The 15,008-nt window shown below is 44.4% G+C and overlaps 1 protein-coding gene across 1 annotated transcript in view; it reads left to right on the top strand.

Annotated features, from left to right (window-relative positions):
* The first annotated feature begins 1,285 nt into the window (after positions 1 to 1,285).
* Positions 1,286 to 15,008, top strand: part of RNF150 (ring finger protein 150) — a 248,832-nt gene continuing 235,109 nt past the window's right edge. Inside the window, exon 1 of the mRNA XM_049632204.1 lies at positions 1,286 to 1,777. Coding sequence (XP_049488161.1) covers positions 1,294 to 1,777 — 484 coding nt within the window. The 5' untranslated portion in view covers positions 1,286 to 1,293. The remainder of the gene's footprint in view (positions 1,778 to 15,008) is intronic.

The raw sequence follows: 15,008 nt of genomic DNA, 5'->3' as shown, positions 1-15,008 counted from the left end.
CTCACCCAGTTTCTTATACAGAAAACACCCGTTCTATAAGAAAGCGTGTCACCTGTTTGCTTCCAGATGGGAGGAAAGAAACACTTGCCTTTACTCCAATAGAGTGGTCCCTAGACCAGCAGCACTGGCCTCCCCCGGCAACTTGTCAGAAAGGTGTATTCTGGAGCCCTAACCCAGATTTAGTGAATCGAAAATTCCGTGGCAGGGCCCATCAGTCTCCGTTTCAACAGGCCCCACGTGATGCTGATACACACTTCTATTTGGTAGTCACGGCCCTAAGATAGCCCCGGTGTGATGTTAAGTCCTCGCTACCAACTTGCCCTACCCTTTAGACCTAGGATGGATAATTAGGGAGCTCACTTCGGCTCTTCCTGCAAACGCTAAGGCTGTTTACGAGAGGCGCCTTCTTTGGCTATACTTAACGCGCAGGAAGTCGTTCCTGTACTCAAACGTCAAGGGGTCGCTTCCCCCTTTGCCTCCACCTGGACCAAATTAAAGATCGCGTTGAATTTGAGACCCGGCAGGGGTCGCTGCTGCCCATCAAGAGAGACCGAGGGAGCGTGGCAAGCGGAGCCCAGAATCTTTGACATCACACTAAGCTCCTCCTTGCACGCACACATTATACACACACACAAACATATACAGACACACACACAGACCGCGTTCTCCCCTCTGTCTTCTCTCCCACTGCCCCCAGGTTCCCCTCCACCGGCAAGTGTGTCCCCGGTGTGGCCACCCGGCGGAGCGAGGAGCGCAGCGCCCACAGCTCGAGGGACCCGGCACGCGGCAGAAAGCGACCGCCGAGCCGGCAGCGGGATCCGCTCGCCCGAGCGCTCAGCGGCGGCGGCCGGGACACCCTCGGCAGCACCCCGGGCTTTGAGAAGCCGCGCCCGCCCCCGCCGGGGCCGGAGCGCGCGGAGCCGCCTCCCCGCACGCTCTTGGGGCCCCTGCCACCCCTATGAGAGAAGCAGAAGCCGGGCCAAGGAGCTGGACACTCGGCAGCTGGACTCCTCCGCAAGCCCAAGCGCCTCCTCCACCCGCGCCCCTCCAGCACCCGTGAAGCGAAATGCTACCGCCAAGCTCCAGCTGAAAGGGGAAGGGGCCGGCGCCATCCCCGCGCTCGGAATCCGGCCCCCGCGGCGGCTGCGCGTCCCGGCCGCGGGCCCGCGGGCCCGGGAGTGAGCAGGAGGAGGAGGAGGAGAGGCCGCCGGCCCGGCTTTGGCCGGGGCCGGGGAGGAGGGACGGGGCGGGGGGAGGGCGCGGGGGGCGGGGAGGGGGCCCCGGCGGATAAAGATGGCAATGTCTCTCATCCAAGCGTGCCGCAGTCTGGCTCTCTCAACATGGCTGCTTTCCTTTTGTTTCGTGCATCTGCTCTGCCTGGACTTTACCGTGGCTGAGAAGGAGGAATGGTACACCGCCTTCGTGAACATCACCTACACGGAGCCCGCGCCGGACCCCGGGCCCGGAGTGGCGGGCGGCGGCGGCACCGAGCTGCACACCGAGAAGACTGAGTGCGGGCGCTACGGGGAGCACTCGCCCAAGCAGGACGCGCGCGGGGAGGTAGTCATGGCTAGCTCGGCCCACGACCGCCTCGCCTGCGACCCCAACACCAAGTTCGCCGCCCCGGCCCACGGCAAGAACTGGATAGCCCTCATCCCCAAGGGCAACTGCACGTACAAGGATAAGATCCGGAACGCCTTCCTGCAGAACGCCTCCGCGGTGGTCATCTTTAACGTGGGCTCCAACACCAACGAGACCATCACCATGTCCCATGCAGGTAAGTGGCCCGGGCGGGTGCGCGGCGGACGCGGGCGGGGGGGAGGGGAGCCCCAGGGGATGGAGGCTCCGAGAAGGATCCAGCGCCCGCCTTCTAGCTCCTTTCTGGGAGGTCTGCGCGGAAGACGCATCTCTGTTCCTCGGACCTATTAAGTTTTGCTTTGCGTTACTTCGAGGGGGTTTACAAAGGGAGGACTAATCGGATCGCGGGGGAAGGAGGACCAAGACCGGAGAGTGTGTTCGGATTAGACAAGTGTCGGACGTGGGTTAGCTGAGGTGGGCTAACTTCCGAGAAGGATCTGGAAGGTGAAGTTTGGGGGCAGGGCTCACGTATTGTCCTCAGTTGTGGACCTGCCCCGCACCTGTTTGGAACCAGCAGATCTGATAACTCAGCTCTGCACCCGTGTGTGCATCAGGTATACTACTGATGCAAGCGTTTCTGTGTCAGGCGGTGGGTAGGGTTACTGGTGCTGGCAGCTCACCGCCGCTAACTTGCTCCTTCAAGTCAGGTTTCAGCTCTGGGAGATTAAGAGTTTCCCCCCTGCTGGGTTGACGTACATCATAAATAATAATAAAAGTCCTGTGCTCTGTGGCAGTCGGAGAAGCTGACAGGGAGACACGATGGTAAATAATCCTCAACCTGCCAAGAAGAGCATGGTGGCCATAAAGTTATGCCTACTTTTCCAGTATTTCATTATCCTTTGCCTGAGTGGGAGGTTAAATATGCTGAAGATTTTCTTTCCGGCAAGAATGAGGCGATTTCAGGGTAGAAAGAATAAGCTTTTCTTAATGATTGCAGGGTGCCAGGGCTAGAAATAGATTACTGCCCCCAAACTCGTATTTATTTACCCTTAGGCCTGACATGCCAGTGCTTCCGAGGTAGGAACCAAAAGAAAAAAAAAAAAAGTCCTCTCCAGCCTTGTCAGCATAATCAGCTACTTTTAGCAGTCTGGCCTCCTTGAGTTGGGCCCTCCTTCCCCAGAGGGGTTCCTGGGCTGAGGCTGTGGCATCCCCAAGGAGGGGGAGGAAATAGAAATGACAGATGCATTTTCTGACAGTTGTGTAATCAAAAATGTCATTTTCTTTAAAAGCCAGGTTTTAATAAACAGTTATGCTACTGAAATGGAATACCAAGCTTTGGCTGTATTGTTGGGGGGGCGGCGGTGCATTCTTGGGGACAAGGTTTTATTCTGAGAGCTGTATTACCTGTTAATGAAGTATAGAATTGGTCTGTCCCTGGTAATCAACACCAGCTGTCTTCAACAAGGAACTTGTCAACCTTAACACAAACAGGTGGAGTGGGGAAAGTTCAGTGCTTTTAACACATAGGCCAGAAAATGCAGTCCCTTAATTAACGAAGAAGAGAGGCAGTTCACTTTTTAGAAAAGCTATGATAGAGCATTTGGGAGCAATTGATATGTTTTCTTGAGCTCAACAGTTTTGTGGTGGAACAGATTGTACCCCAACATTGAGTCCTAGGAGCACTACTTAAGCTTTATGATATTCAGGGATTTGGAGGACTATGGAAGATCACTTTAGGTCACATAAAGTATCTTTAAATAAACATTTAATATTTAAACCTTGATTTGAGGGGTTGTGAGGAGGGTTTTGTTGTTGTTGTTGTTCTGTAAATTCCAAAAAGATTGTTAGCTAATTTTCGGGGTTCTTTAAATGTTTCTCTATGCATATGCATGAAATGTTAAACTTGCCTCTTTCTGTTCAAAGAAGCCATCATTTGTTCCTGTCTAAAAAGGTTTTCCAGAACTGCCAACACATTGGATCAATTGATGACTTGCCTGTTCTTAAAGAAAGCTGATTTTCCATACAAATGATGCTTAGTGGGACATAAGCATAAACATAGTGGGAATAAAGGGTTTAGTAATAGTTTGAAAGTTAAAGGCTAGAAAATGTAAACAAAATTCTCTAGTTTCATTATGCTGTTTCCAAAAATGTGTTAACACTGTATTTGCTAATAGCTATGAAACTTCTATATTATCATTTGACATATTGCCACATTAGGAGACACTTCAGTCAGAGATAGCATTGATTTTTGCTAAAGTCTCATTATAAGGAGATACATGACTGTGCAGCTTGGCAAACCCTTCACTTTCCTCTTAAATATGTTTCCTGAGTTTCAAACGCTGAGATGCCATCACTGATCTGTCTGTCCCTGTCTTTCCCTCAGCTCCAGAACTTGAAGGCTTTACTTTTTTCTAGTTAAGTTGGAGTCCTATTTCTAAATTCATCTTAGGAAATGGTATACATTTTAGATGTGGATCCGTCTTCCTAAGGATCCAGAGGATCCTTACATTTGTAAACTTTTAAATTCACAGTCTCCAAAAAGCTAACATCAGACTTTGCATGATTTTTTTTTTTTAATCTCACCTCTCCTCTAAATCCTTTATTTTTGGAACTGCTAACTTTAGGTGAGAAAGTCAGAATCTAGTTACACCACCTATCATGTAATATGTATGCATTTGGAGTGACATGATCCCGACATACCCACTGTCTTGAAATTCAGTTAAATAGTCAGTTACCCTTTCCATATAAACTTCTTTCTGATTTTTTTTTCTTTTCTTGCTGAAATAATTTTGGGTTTCTGCCACTTCTGCAGTTATGGTTTCTCATTCACAAAGACACAGATTCTCCTTGAATACACTAGTACTTTTACTGTGTAACTGGTTTTTGCAAATCTTTTTGAAAAATATGACTGCTTTATTGAGAAAGAATTCATTTACAATTCGCACATTTAAAGTATGCAATTTAATGGCTTTTACTCTGCTGAGAGTTGTACAACCCTCACCACTAATTCCAAAAAGAAACCCTGTGTGCATTAGCAGTTACTCCTCTTTCCTCTCCAGACCCCCAGCCCTAGGCAATGACTAATCTACTTTCTGTATATTTGCCTATACTGGATATTTCCTTTACAGATGGGACCATGCTTACATCTGTAGCTGGCACATAGAAGTCAATAAATATTAACCCTTAGAAGCACTGTATACACTGATACGCTTATCCATAAACTGGATCAAAAGAACTCTAGGCTGCACTGAGGCCATAGCGGCCCTGGGGAAGAGCTCTTTATTGACCCGCCCATGCTTTGAAGACCAGAGCAGTTGTGCTGGTTCCTGTCTGGCTTCTGGGATTGGAGACAGAGTGTTCTACCTCCCTCTGTTGGTTGTTGAACATTTAAGGATTCTCCTGTTGCATTTGTGCTTTGTCTTGGCTTAAATTGTAATCTCATCCTAGCAGGGACCTGTATGGTCAACAGGGTAGATCTATGTGTATGGAGACAGTTTGTGACTGGGTTGTGACATTGTAGGAATGATTCATTTTTTTTTTTTCCTTTCTTAAGAGCGTGTATTTACTGTCTTTGTCCTTTGCTAGTGTGCAGACAGAGGGAAATGAGAAAACTAAACATCTATCTGAATGGAAGAACTTTTGAGGGACTTGGTCCCTAATAGTACTTAGAGATGGAGGAATGGAAAAGGTGCTTAAGCTGGTTAGAGGGTAAGCTCAGCTTGGTGAGGAGGAGCCCAGGATGAGATCTATCCCATGTATTCTAGCACTTGTCCAATGTGGGAGGAGAAAACAGGAGGTTTACTGACACTTTCTTGTGTCGGTGTGTGCTAAGAGTTTTATTTTTTAATTTGTTTTTAATGTTTATTTTCGAGAGAGCACAAGCAGGGGAGGGGCAGAAAGAGAAGGAGACAGAGGATCCTAAGTTGACTCTGTGCTGACAGCGGCGAGCCTGATGTGGGTCTTGAACTCACAAACCACAAGATCATGACCCCAGCCGAAGTCCGCTGCTCAACTGACCGAGCCACTCAGGCACCCCTAAGAGTTTTAATTCATGGGTTCTTGCTACATTTGTGGCCGTTATTTTAATTGGTAAAGTCTACCTTTGCCTTAACCTCTTTAAAGGAACTAGCTGCTATAATTACTTTTTTATGGGACTCATAATTTTCTAGAATGTGTTTTACATTTTCCTTTAATTGGTATGTTTGCATTGACTCTTTTCTTTAGTATATTGTGGTTCTCTCTTTGAGAAGTGATAATATTATCGCTTCTCGCCTTTTGGCTAAGATCAAGTGAGAAGTGATAATATTGGCCATGTAGTGCCTATTTTGTGTCAGGCATGTCATAGGAACCTTATGTGTATTAGCTCATTTAATTCTTACAACAACGCTTAGATGGGTACTATTATTACCCTGACGTACTGAGACCTAGAGGAACTGAGGACCTAGATACGAGAGGTAACTTGGTCATGAAGGTGGCAGGTGGTGGAACCAGGCTTGCAAACCTGAGTAGTTTGTTTCCCAAGTCTGTGCTTGGAACTACTGCTCTGTATTCTCTCTCAATTTGAAAGGACACTGTAAAAACTATGATTTAATGCATACAGGAAATGATCTAAAGTGAATTCTTCAGAATACTCTAACAAGTCTATAGGCTGAATGCCCTGTTGACTCACACACTGGATTTTTGTGATGGAATAGACGGGACCTTCTGCTTAGGGCTCTCCTCCTCCAGATATCCCTCTGAGTAACTGGCTTTGGGTCAGTCACTTTTTCTATTCTGGACCTCCGTTTTCTCTCTCTGTAAAATGAGAGGTTTGGATTAGTTGATATCTAAAAGCTGTTTGAACTCCATAATTCCTTATGTATTCAGAAATCAAGCTGTTTCTACTAAAATCCAGATTTCTGCCTTTTCTTCATCACAAAAACTGACCGCAGGGACCCGTGTCCCACATGGCAACAGGCAGCTGGAGCAGAGAGTGGCTGGCCATTGATATGGGCAGTGTGCTGGTTAGTTGGCCCGGCCCCATCTCTTATGGTCTGGCTCCTGGCCTGTGCCACTTATTTTGCCCCTGCCTCAAGCCCAAGGCCATTGTATTTGGGGCCCCAGCTTTATGGAGTCAAACCAGGGTCAGTGAGAAATTACAGAAAGCCAACTTTTTCTAGTAAAGGGAAGTGTTCACAAGGATAGAAGAACCGTTCATAAAGGGGAGAGGCTTCCTTGGGAGGTGAAGCTTTCTCTTGTGTTCAGATTGAAACTGAACGAGGGTGCTGTAGAGTTGCTGAGTGCGAGAGTCACGCACAGGCTTCCACTGGGTGATGCCTTAAGGGTCTTCTGGAGCCCAAGCACTCATGATTCTCTATCATTTGGAAATTTAAGAAACCCTTGAGCCTCAGTTTTCCACTTAGCTTCTCTGTATGCGTCTTAAGAGAAAAATACCATTTATGCTTGGTCTTAATCTCCCGGGCCAAACCATCTCACCCTCCCCATTTAGTATTTATATACTTATTTATTCGGCACTAAACTACCTCTTCACTGGTCTCTCTAGTGGCAGCCAGACATCCAAGAGCCAGGAATTCCAGACTCTGTTATTAAAAGCCATAATTCAGTGTCAGAGTTAGATAACATTCTTGGCAGTGTAACCTAATATGGCCTGGGCATTTCAAGAGACCGTATGACTTGTTTACTAGTTTGGGTCATAGAAAGACCAATCTGGGGGATTTGGAAGGAATCTTACCTTCTACCCTTCCAGCCTTTCGTAAGAATTCCATCCTTCTCTCTCCTGATGTCTCTGTTCTTAAAAGTCCCCAGGCTTCTCAAAAAGGAAGGAATTTATGACCGCAAAATCTGGAAAGATTTAGAAAGAACCTGGGACTTTTTAACTTCGCTTCCTAGTTTTATAGAAAGGAGGAATTATGCTTCTGATGGGATGTTAATTTGTCTAGGACCCAGCCTCCACTTTTGAAAAGGACATTAGCCGTTGTCATTGCATTTCTGGACCTAAAACTTAGTATATGAGGAATTTAATATCTTGATAGCCCCTGAAAATCTTCAGTTTATCCCTAGAGGAGATGCTTTGCCTTGTATACACTCTAAAGAGGATCTTCACTTACTGCTGCGTGAGTTGAAGTGATGCTGGAATTCATCGCAGTTGATCATGTAAATTGAGAGATGCTAAATTTGAGTTAAAATGAAATTCAAATCCTATTCAGATGATCTCCGCTTTTAAGGATTTTGTTGGGAACATAAAACCCAGAGGAAAAAAGGCCGCCTTGTGCTGTGTGATTGTTCTCCACTAAGCTACAATTATGGTGGTTCTGTTCAATGGAAACCTTGTCTATAAGTATAATGTAAGTTTTTATTTTAAACTCTGAAGGATCATTCACTTGACAGTTCAACTGAAGTGTGGCTTATGGATTGGAGTCAAAGTATTTTATGATTATGTTTCTAGTCCTTATTTTTCTGTGACAGGAAGGTTGAATTTCTTTTACTTCAAAAGTTTTGGTGATAAATTGATTTCTGTAAGTATCTTAAAAATTTTTTGTCTATTCCATAATATATAAGTGGTATTTAGAAAAACTTTTTCAGTAGAAATGAGCATCATTTGTCATAAAGTTAAGGCTTATGCATTAGACTGTTAGCTTTTTTTGATATTAAATATGTGAATATTTCATAATATAGGTTAAAGATTTTTAGAAATAATTTTGTATTAAATATATGGCTCATGCATGTCCTTTCCCTTGGCAAAGATATATAATGAGTACATGGAATACATATTTTAGGTAAGATCCAGGAAATGTTTTTTAACCAATTCGACCTGGTATTTCTCCATCATAAATGGCTTTTTACATAGTCCACTTAAGCATTACTGAAAAGGCAAAGATTTGAGATTTTCCCAAGAGCTGACATGCACAAATGCCTTTTTTTTTTTTCTCCTTTAATTTTTTCCTTTGGTCCCCCCTTTCCACAGAAGATATTCATGTGGCCATTCTGTAGCTATGAACTAACTAAACCTACATCTGGAATGTAACTACAGATGACCCAAAGAATAGTGGAATAGGATAGATGTTTTCTCCTTTATTTACCAGGAAGCTGCTGGAAATGTTTTTCCTCCCAGATACCCACCAGACTGGCTGCCTCTCTCAGATCCCTTCTCTAATGTGACCTCACCACGAAGGCACTCCCTAGCTACTCTATTTAAAGTAGCAGCACCCCTCCCCCACTCACCATCCTCCACACTCCCTACCTCTCTCTCTGCTTCATTTTACTTCTCATTAACATGTTTGTTGTCTGTCTCCTCCCCCGGAATATAAGACCCACAGGAAGCAGGGCTTTTAGACATCTTTTGTTCATCACAGAGTTCCCAAAGCCTAGAAGAGTCCCTGGTGCGTGGAAAATGCTTAGTAAATATTGTTAAGATCTGTTAAATAACCCGGAGACTGGAAAGATGGACTGTGTCAATGCATTGGTCTCTCATGTCATGAAGAAATATTCTGTGACACTAACATTTTTCTTAGCTTTTGACTTACATAAGGGAAGTCAGGGAGATTCTAATTTGATTCTCCCACTGAAATGTTTATCCTGCATGTAGAATGTGGCAGGAAGTAGGTGCCTGGTTCATGTCCTTGGTGTAAAGGGAAAAAAGACATAAGCAGAAGGGTCTCAAAAATAAGTTGCAAATACAATTCTGTACATGTGTTTCTTGTCCTGCTGTTTTAGAAAACACATATCTTTTTCTCTTCTTTTAAATGAGAGACATATGCCTTATAGAAAAACTTGAAAATATGGAACATTTAAAAAGAGGGAAGATAACAAAAACCACCCTTAACCCAACCACTTTTTTTTTTTCACTATGTGGATACATATTTACTTTTACCGAACTGGGGATATATTACGTGTTTTGTGGCTTTTTAAAATTTAAGGGTACATTTTGAAATTTCTTTGTTTCCACAATATTTCTATGATGATCCCACTTTCCCCCTATATAAACAATGCTACCGTAAACATCCTTGTGTACCTAAAAATGGGTGCATGTCCATGGTTACTTTCTTAGGTCAAGTTCCTGAATATGGGACTAATTAGTCAAAGGCTTCTCCTGTGTGGCTGTAAAGCAAGGTCTTTGGCAACCCATTTCGTGGTCTTTAGAGGTGTGCTCACTCACTAGTAGGCTCTGTTGAGGGAGAAAGAACCTCTGTCAATCATTGGAGCTACTAGTCTTGTAGCATAGCTTTTCTCCAAGCTAGACTAGTTTGGCAGCTGGGGCAAGACACCAAAGGTAGAGAATCAGAAGAAATGAAGCTTGGGTAATAGAGTCATCAGGATGGCAATTAGCGGAACCCCTCTGTTCCCTTACATTTATCTATGTCTTGCGGATGTGAAATGCAAATTGGAAAGTGTGTTTGGAGACACAGGTTTCATTTGTGGTTCTACCTCACATTGGCTTTACCAATGGCAAGTCGCCTCCCCTCCCCGGCTCTCGTTTTCTTTCAGTTGAAAGTGAGGAGCAGGAGGCTCCTGGAGGGGGACTTGGTTTAGATCAGTGATTCTCCACTCTGGCTGCACATTAGAATCACCTGGGGAGTTTAAAAACTCTAGATGCTCAGGTCCTACCTGCAGAAATTCTGATGTAATTGGTCAGGTGGGCAGAGGACTCTCCGGATGAGGCTAATGTGCAGCCAGGGTTGACAGCCACCTCACTGGGTGGATCTAAAGTCCTCCTTGAGTTCTTATATTTCATAGTTGTTTTTTTTTTTTTTTAAGTCTGTTTATTTTGAAAAAGAAAGCACGAGTGAAGGAGGGGCAGAGAGAGAATCCCAAGTAGGCTTCACGCTGTTGGCCCCAGAGCTTGAGGCAAGGCTTGATCTCACGACTGTGAGATCATGACCTGAGCCGAGATCAAGAGTTGGACGTTTAACTGCGCCACCCAGGCGGCCCCACCTAGTTCTTAATAATTTAAAGATATAGTGACTTTTTTTCCTTTGACAATATCTGAATTCCACATGAGAATTTTTAAAATTTCAGGATTATAGTGATTAAAACTATGAGGGTGTGTACAGTAAGTATTATTTCAAGACATGAGTTAGTGATTCACAAATAATTACCAGATTTTGGAGACCAGCAAGAACACAAACAGATGGCAAATACAGCAAGTACAAGAAAGCACACAAACTTCTGTAATAGTCAAAAAGAGTACAAAAATGAGTCAGAAATGATTAGACAATTAAGTTGGGTGAAATTTCATTGATGTGCTAAATGTTCATTATCTTTTTTTTTTAATGTTTATTTTGAGGGGGAGAGAGGGAGTGGGAGGGAGGGGGAGAGAGAGACAGAGAAGCATGCAAGTGGGGGAGGGGCAGAGAAAGAGGGAGACACAGAATGTGAAACAGCCTCCAGGCTCTGAGCTGTCAGCACAGAGCCCAACATCAGACTTGACCTCGTGAACCGTGAGATCATGACCTGAGCCAAAGTCAGATGCTTAACCGACTGAGCCACCCAAGTGTCCCTTAATGTTCATTATCTTGATTATAGGCTTCTGGGATTAGAGGTAGAGATACCATGGTATTTTTTACCGAGTAGGAAGTACCCCATTTGGCACGTCATCATTGTTATTACCCAGTTTGGGAGGCAGCACAGGGTGGTGGTGGGAAAGACCATTCTGGTACACGGCCGGCCTGGGTCTGAACCCTGACAGTCACTTGCCTAGGGAGACATAAAGAATCATAGGTATGGAGATAGAAATGTGAAGTCCTCTGATTGGTGAGAGTGATAGAGGTTTGTGGGATTTGAGCACAGTGGAAAAGATGCTGTCAAGACCTAAGAGTCTCGCAGGGCAGACAGGGCTTGGACTCTCAGGAAGCAAGTGATTAACCTAAAGCCTTTGAGTCTTCACCTGTGAATGAGCCTCGTGTGTTATCCATCAGAACTGTTGTGAACTTACACAACAGAGTAGCCACCGTGAGCATGTAGTGTTAGCTCAGATTATTGTCAAAAGAAATACGTTGCGACTCGGACTCCAGCCTTCCCACCTCGTATTCTCACCAGCTGAATCCCAACTATCCTGCTCTCGGCCTGGACTGCCGTCGCTCCTGCTTCCGTTCCTGCTCCCTGCAATCTGTTCCCCATCCAGCAGACAGAATGAATTTTTAAAAATCAAAGGACATCACTCCCTTGCTCAGATCTCCCAGGGGCTGCGTATCATACTTGGAACCAGGTCAGAGGTCTTGCTGTCACCCTCAGGGTCTGGTGTGGCCCCTGCCTGCTGTCCAAGCCTCTGTTCCAGCCACATTTCCCCTCACTCTTTCCTCGCCCCTCTTTCTGGTCCTCAGACATGCCCAACTTCCTGCCACCTTGGGGCCTTTCAAATGCTCTTTCCTTCAGCTTTTTTTTTTTAACGTTTATTTATTTTTGAGACAGAGAGAGACAAAGCATGAACGGGGAAGGGTCAGAGAGAGGGAGACACAGAATCTGAAACAGGCTCCAGGCTCTGAGCTGTCAGCACAGAGCCCGATGTGGGGCTCGAACTCACGGACCGTGAGATCATGACCTGAGCCGAAGTCAGCTGCTTAACCGACTGAGCCACCCAGGCACCCCGACCCTTCAGCTTTTTTGATATAATTATTATCTATTTATATAGCAAATCTCTTTATGAAACATCTCTGTGTGCTTCTGAAATATGTGAGAATGACCTCTAAACAGGAATATCTGGTAGATTTGTATCTGGTTCCCCCTTATTTAACCAAATTCTTTTTTAATTTTGTTTTAATGTTTATTTTTGAGAGAGAGAGAGCATGAGTGGGGGAGGCTCAGAGAAAGAGAGAGAGACACAGAATCTGAAGCAGGCTCCAGGCTCTGAGTGGTCAGCGCAGAGCCCAACGTGGGGCTTGAACCCACAGACCATGAGATCACGACCTGAGCTGAAGTCAGACGACTAACCAACTGAACCATCCGGGCACCTCAACAAAATTATTTTTTAAATGCAGGTTGCTCGTCTGTCACCTGTACCCTGAGGGGAATAGCTTTCAGCAAAGTCCAATGTGGTAGCGCTAGACTCATGGGATTTAATCACTCAAATGGGCAGGGAGAGTTACCAGTCACCACGCTCAATTTTTTGTGGATTTCCTCCAGATTTTTACATGGCTCATTCCTTCATATCAACGGACCCTGCTCAGTCGTTCCCTTTATCAAGAGTTTTCCTTGGCCACATAAAGTTTTGTGGTGGGGGTGGGGGGGGGGTTGTTTTATTTACTGCTACTCATTCTCTCCTCCTTTATTCTCCCTTATTTTTCTTCATAGCATTTATCATCATTTGAAATTGTTCTATTCATTCATTAATTGATTACTGTTTATCTCCCCTGTGAGGACATAAGCTCCACAAAGGCAAGGGTCTGGTCTTAACTGCTGTATTCCTGGAGCCTGGAACATTAAAGACATCCAGTAAATGTCTTTTGAAAATGAGCAGATAAATGAAAGGTAGAGTATGTACCCATCCATATTTTTAAAAACATTTTTAACATTTATTCATTTTTGAGAGCCAGAGCATGAGTGTGGGAGGGGCAGAGAGAGAGGGAGACACAGAATCTGAAGCAGGTCCAGGTTCTGAGCTGTCAGCACAGAGCCCAACGCAGGGCTCAAACTCACAAACCGTGAGATCATGACCTGAGCTGAAGTCAGACGCTTAACCAGCTGAGCCACCTAGGCACCCGTACCCATCCATAGTTTTCAGGTGCATTGATCACTTAATGGATGAAGTAATGACTAGATTACATACACCTTATTTGCCTTACGTTGAATGTAAGATTTAAGTTGAGACATTAAAAACCTCATTTCTTATCCTATGCACAGAACTATTCCTGCTGGGCCTGTGCTAAGGGGATTCATCTACTGCCTAACTTGAACTTAACCCTTGATGAGGTGCCTCCTAGGGGGCTCAGGGAACCATCCTTTCCCTATTCATTTGCTCCCCTATTTCCATTGCTCAGCAAATGGAAAGGGCCTTTTTCTTTTGGCCTCCAGTCAGGAATGTTGGAGGGTCTGGAGCAGGAAGCCAGTCACTATTTTCTGAAATCTTCTATAATCCTACCAGTGTATCTAAGGGCACCTGGTTGCCTGGTCCCCAACACCTACAAACAAGTGTTTCTCTGTTTTGAGGAGCTTTGCTTTGGAGGTCTGCAAGGGCTCTTTTTACAGATCATGGAACAGAAATGTCCTTTGAAGTCAGCTATTACGAAATACAAGAAATCTGGAAGAAGTACCTGGACATAGTGTTGCCTGGGTGTTTTTACGAGGAGTTGGGCATCTGGTAGATAGGGTACTTCAAGGGAACCTGTTACCACAAGGACATCCTATAGGTCGATGGTAAATGCTACCTGTATAGTTTTTTAATCTGTCTCTCTGCATACACTCTACTTCATTACAGAAGAATCTAAAGTTAAGGGGGCAGGAAGAAGGATGTCAGGATTTCTGCAAATGAAGGAAATGACAAATGACCAGTGAGATAGGCCAGATTGTGACCTCTTGGGCAATGAGAGCACTATGAGAAAAATCTCAAGTTTTCTCTGAAATTGAGTAAGAGGACTTTGTTAAAGCAATTGTTGTAGCATTTGAGGTTTGCTCTAGAATGAATTTTATTTCCTATGTATTTGTGTGCCTTTACTTTTTAGTTCTTAAGAACTATATGCATAAAGTTTGAAGCAATTAGGTAATATTATCCCTATCAGTTTAATAGTTCATTTTCTGTGGAAAACACATACTGTATCATTACTTTGTTCTTTATTCTTTTCATAACTGCATTTGTTACATGAAACTGATCCCATTTTACTGAGATTAATTCCTTACCTGACTGTCTCTCCTGCTAGACTGAGATTCCTGAGTGAGAGTGCTTTGTGCCTCCAGCCCCTTGCACTGGTAACCACAGGTTTCTTGAATGATTCCCCATCAGTGGTAATATTAGCTAATCTGCTCAATCATGACCCATCTTGATGCCATTCACCTGGTGAGAGGTACCTGGCCTTTATACCAAGCATTTAAAGGAAATAATCAGCATCTTATAAGGCTCACCTTGGCAAACACTAAACCTGCACAGGAGAGGTAAGTGTCCTTCTCATAGGGCCATGCTCAGAAAAAACACGAAGTGATGCTTTATTACATGCAAACCGAGTTCTGTAGATTAAAAGTTTTTAGTCTCTTTCATCCTGTCGACCTTTCCAACCGTCTTGAAAAACCATTCACCTAATTAAAACTCGATTCTTCTAAGTTAGAAAGTCTTATTCTCTTTGACTCTTGTAATTTGGCTTACTGCTGTCTGAAACTAATCAACTTTCTCCCATTTCTGCCGAGATACTAAATTAAGTATATCTTAGCTTATTACTCATGAAGACTTTTGAGTTTTATTAATTTAGTCATATTGTGAAAAAGACATTACCTTATGGGTAAGAGGG

Source organism: Panthera uncia, chromosome B1 (genome assembly GCF_023721935.1).
Source record: "Panthera uncia isolate 11264 chromosome B1, Puncia_PCG_1.0, whole genome shotgun sequence".
In the NCBI taxonomy this organism is placed as follows: domain Eukaryota; kingdom Metazoa; phylum Chordata; class Mammalia; order Carnivora; family Felidae; genus Panthera; species Panthera uncia.
The sequence above is the reverse complement of the archived record's forward strand: the minus strand, read 5'-3'. Positions and strand labels throughout refer to the sequence as shown.